The sequence below is a fragment of the Fukomys damarensis genome, unplaced genomic scaffold (genome assembly GCF_012274545.1).
Source record: "Fukomys damarensis isolate Sample0158 unplaced genomic scaffold, DMR_v1.0_HiC HiC_scaffold_17, whole genome shotgun sequence".
Classification (NCBI taxonomy): Eukaryota; Metazoa; Chordata; class Mammalia; order Rodentia; family Bathyergidae; genus Fukomys; species Fukomys damarensis.
In genome coordinates, this window is record NW_022900929.1 from 26,764,452 (window position 1) to 26,769,239 (window position 4,788).

At 43.6% G+C, this 4,788-nt stretch overlaps 1 protein-coding gene across 1 annotated transcript in view; it reads left to right on the forward strand.

Annotated features, from left to right (window-relative positions):
* Nucleotides 1-2,518, forward strand: part of CUNH7orf57 (chromosome unknown C7orf57 homolog) — a 9,899-nt gene extending 7,381 nt beyond the window's left edge. The window contains exon 5 of the mRNA XM_010624901.3: nt 2,080-2,518. Coding sequence (XP_010623203.1) covers nt 2,080-2,126 — 47 coding nt within the window. The 3' untranslated portion in view covers nt 2,127-2,518. The remainder of the gene's footprint in view (nt 1-2,079) is intronic.
* Nucleotides 2,519-4,788: the final 2,270 nt, after the last annotated feature.

Here is a 4,788-nt window from a genome sequence, read left to right on the forward strand (position 1 = left end):
TTTTTTTTTTTTTTTTTTTTTGTCTCTATGTTCATCAGGCCAGTTGGCCTACAATTTTCTTTGCTTGTAACGTCCTTGTCTGGCTTAAGGATAAGGGTCTTGTTGGCCTCATAGGAAGATTTTGGAAGTGTTTGTGGGACGAGTTTTAAAAGGATCGGTAGCAGTGCTTGCTTCTTTACCATTTGACCATGTCCATAGGGAAGCTGTCCAGTCTTGGGCTTTTCTGGGTTGGAGACTTTTATTATTCTGCCTCCCTACTCATTGCTAATCTGTTCAGGTTTTCTCTTTCTTCCTGATTCAGTCTTGATGGGTTATATGTTTGTAAGAATTCTTTCATATCTTCTAGCTCCACCAATTTGTTGGTATATGATTGTTTACATGTAGTTTCTTAAAATCCAATGCATTTCCCTGTTATCAGTGTACTGTCTTCTTTGTGTCTTCTTTTTCTTCCTCAGTATAGCTAAATATTTGCAAATCTTGTTTCTTAAAAAAACAGCTCTTAGTTTTGTCGATCTGATCTTTTCTATTTTTTTGGTCTATATTTTATTTATTACTGTTAGTTTGTTATTTCCTTACTTCTGCTCACTGTGGGCACAGTCTTGTCTTTTTTAGGATCTTAATTTAAAAATGCACATGCAGCAGGCAGAGGCTCACCTGCCTAGGGTACCCTGGGGTTTTAGTCTAATGCTCTGCATGGCCTTGAGCAGACAGAATTTACTCCACCACCACCAAAATTTGTGATTGACTGATTGATTGATTGATTTGGTACCAGGGATAGAACTCGGATCCTTGCACTTGTGAGGCAGGCAGCAGAACCACTGAGCTAAATCCCCAGCCCCAAAATTGGATTTAATCCAAAGCCTGTCACCTATCAGTGCTGTGAGCTTATACATTCTTTGCAAGGAAATCAAACATCCCAGGTACTGTTTGAGTATTTCCATTAGCAGTGAGACCTGTTTCATTCCAGAGAAACGTTTAATCATCCCAAATTGGCACTGTGCTCACAAGACAGCAAAGCACCCCCAGTCCAGGAGAGAGAACTGATTGCTTCTGCTGCAGAGTCAGTATGTGTCATCCACATACCCGGCTCCCTCCCTGTTCCTCTCCTGGTCATTATCCCCTCTCTCTCACCACCTTCTTCTACCACTTTCTTTTCTCTTTGGTTCCTGTTTTCCTCACTGCATGGGGGTTTAAACTTTATAAACAGCAGTGGCCAAGCCAGATGGCACCTCTTCCCTGTCAAGGTGAAAACCCTCCTCTTGGAGCTCTCTGTGACTTCCTGGGTCCCAGCTGTGTTCCATCATACAGGGCCATGGTCATTTCACTGCCATGCTCTATGGGCCTCCTGGACGGGGCAGTGGGCCAGACCCTGGCCTTTAGGTCAGGCTTCTGTTTTGTACCTGACTGAGGACCCCAGGGACATGTGGCCTGCACAGGTTCAGATGCGCCCAGAGTCCCTGCAAAGCTGGGAGGGCACTGGGGCTCAGGCCAGGTCACCCCCACTATCAGTGTCCTTGTCACCCAGGACTTGCAGCTCAGGGTTATGAGTGTCCCAGTAGGGCACGCTCTCCTTCTACCTTGTGCTGAGCCTGGGCGTGGTGTCCCACATAGGATGAGTGCTGGGAGGTATGACTGTATGCTTATCCTTTTTTTCTTCTCAATACGTCTCCTTTTTAAAAAAAAATTATAATTATTTTTAGCCTTGATACAGGGTCTCACCAAATCACTAACTTACCCAGGCTGATCTCAAACTTGAAGTCCTCCTGCCTCCGCTTCCCAGACTACTGGGATTACAGGCATGTACCTCCACACCCAGGTGGATACTCAATTTCAATGTAGATTTCATCCTAGGAACAGGGGCAAAAATATGTGCTTTCTTTTATTGGAGATGAACAGATCAGTCTCATGGTGTATAGAGAAAAGTTGCCATGGGCCAGGGATTTAGCTCAGTGGCACTGTGCCTACCTTGCAAGCACAAGGCCTTGAGTTGATCCCAGGTACTGTAAAAAGAAAAAGAGAGAGAAAAGAAAAGCGGCCTTGTGTGTCCATAGCCAAGCTCTTCACGTCCTGTCATTGCAGACCCAGTGACACCTCCCCCAGCACCGACACCGGCAGAGCTCAAGTAGACTGGCAGTGATGTCTGGGGTCACCTTCCCCGGACCGCCTGCGCGATGACGTCACAGATGTCCCAGCCCACCGGGCCCATTCCCAAGGCTCCTGGAACGGAGATCCCCCGCGGACTGTGGTCTCCCATCAGCTTTGACGCCCGCACTGCGCAGGCGCCCTTGCGTTTCTCCCCGAGACTCTGAACACGCGGTCCCCGCCGTCCTCTGCTTCGCTGGCCGCGATGTCCCCGTGCTGGGGACCAGCTCCTTCTTCCCGTGCTCCTCTGAACCAGAAAAACCCAGAACAAGCTTCAAGCCTCTCCCACCAGTTGTCCTGAAACCTCTGTAGAAATGATTTTTTCTGGTGCAAAAAAATAATCGATTTTAGAATATGGGGATAAAGTTTATATTAAAGAAAGATTTTATTATGACTTGAAGTTTTAAACATTGAATATACAATAAAACATTGTAACATTTGCTAGTTTTACATTTTTTTTTTGCTAATACTTTTTAAAAGTCCAGACTATTAAACACTTATTTTTTGTCTTTTCAGTAAAAATACATTGATTTTTAGTACTTAATTTGGTAGGCTTTTCACAAAGTTTTTAATCATCAGACTGAAGAACGCTCTTATTTTATAAAGGTTATTATGGTTTCTCAATAAGCACTTTGCCTTACATGTAGTTTCATATTCTGTATGTTTAATTCCTTAATAAAATAACACTTTTTAATAAGGAAGCTTTTAGGAAGACAAATGTGACGACAGATATTTTAGCTTCTTAAACTTATCATGCACACACTCACCTAAAGCTTAAGTTCCAGATTAGTTCTTTAACTGAGATCCATAGCTGAGCACTTATAGATACACTGTTTAATTACACTTAGACTATTATGGGAAATGAATGCAATAGGTACTTAACTTGAATGGCTGTCTGTACTGAATAAAAGCAATACACCACACAGCAAGTTTTCCCCTCTTTTCTCCCTTTCCCTGCTCTTCCTTCCTCTGCCTAATTCCTACCTCATCTGTCCGCAATCCCATCTCAATGAAACATTCATGAGGAATTTGGAACAACAGCGTGTAGAACTCTTTAATTCTTTTTTAAAAGGTTATCATAGCAACAGAAACCTGTGGTTTATGGGAAGGACAGACTTTATAGTAAGAATCCGTGATCAAATCTTGGCTTCACCTCGTGTAGCCAGGATCAAAAAAAAAAAAAAAAAATCCATCCTGTAGTTAATTTTCCAGTTGGTAAAATGCAACACAGATATGATGAAAGCAGAAAACTCACCATTCCATCCAGTATTTTTTTTAAAGAAGTAACTTAGTTCTAAAATTAAACACAGTGCAAGATCATACTAAATATGAATTGTTAGGAGCAGCAAAATTTTATAAAATGAACTGTATGTCTTTTATATGTGCAAGGACATGTTGTCATGGCTGTGTGACACACAGACACTCCCCTCAAGGAGTCTGATATTTCTGTAGAGGGCATTTAGCTGTTCTAACTCACCACACCCCTTAATTAGCTTAGAGCAAAGAGGGGAAGCCCCTTTCCTTAAAGAGCAATGGAGATAAGAAGCCCATCACCCCTTGGGAGCAAAGCAGCAGAACTGGAGGAAAGTGGGGTACAGGAGAGGCTTTAAGAGAAGCCCAGCAGGGCCCACAGTCAGCCCCAAAGCAAATGGGAAGAAAGCAAACTCCTTCCCTGGAAGCAGCTGAAGCAGCAGGAGGGTGAGGGCTCCCCAGGTCTTCAGAGGTCACCCTACCTGTGCCTTGCAGAGTGGCAGGAAGCCCCAGGCTCCACCAGTGAATTCCAAGAAGTGGTTAGGGAGAAGCCCCAGGGTCCGGGACTGCATCAGAGGCAGAAGCAGAGGTAGTCTTTCCCAACTTATTTCTGAGGCCAAAGGCCTAAATTAGACACAGACATTAAAGAGGAGAAAGATACAGAACAAAAAATACTTGGTTTTCAAAAGAGAATATCTACAAAACACTTCAAGCCAACATAATACCTCATGATGAGAATCGAAGCTATCCTGCTAAGAGCAGGAATAAAGCAAGGATGTACCCTTTATTGCTCCTTTTCAGCACTGTCTGGAAGTCCTGATGAATGACATAAGATAAGCAATAAAAGGTAAGGAGACCAGGCCGGTGCTATGGTCTGCGTGTCTGTGTCTTTGCCGGAAATCTATCTCTGGAAGCCAAGCTCCTATGATGGCATTAGGAGGCGGGGCCTCTGGGAAGTGAAGGGAAATGAACTCCTGACTTGCAAAGCTAATACAAAAGTACAAAGATAGGCCAGGGGTTTAGCTCAGCAGTTCGGTGGCCTGCCTTGCAAGCAAAAGGACCTGAGTTCAATCCCCAGTACCAAAACAAAAACAAAAACAAAAACAAAAAAAACAAAGATAATATATAATATAGAAAGAAAAGAAAGCCACCCAATCCCGGGCCTGGGACTTCCTTGTACAAAGTACAAAGATAGGCCAGGGGTTTAGCTCAGCAGTTCGGTGGCCTGCCTTGCAAGCAAAAGGACCTGAGTTCAATCCCCAGTACCAAAACAAAAACAAAAACAAAAACAAAAAAAACAAAGATAATATATAATATAGAAAGAAAAGAAAGCCACCCAATCCCGGGCCTGGGACTTCCTATGCCCCAGAGCTGAAGAAACAAACTGTGGGTGCC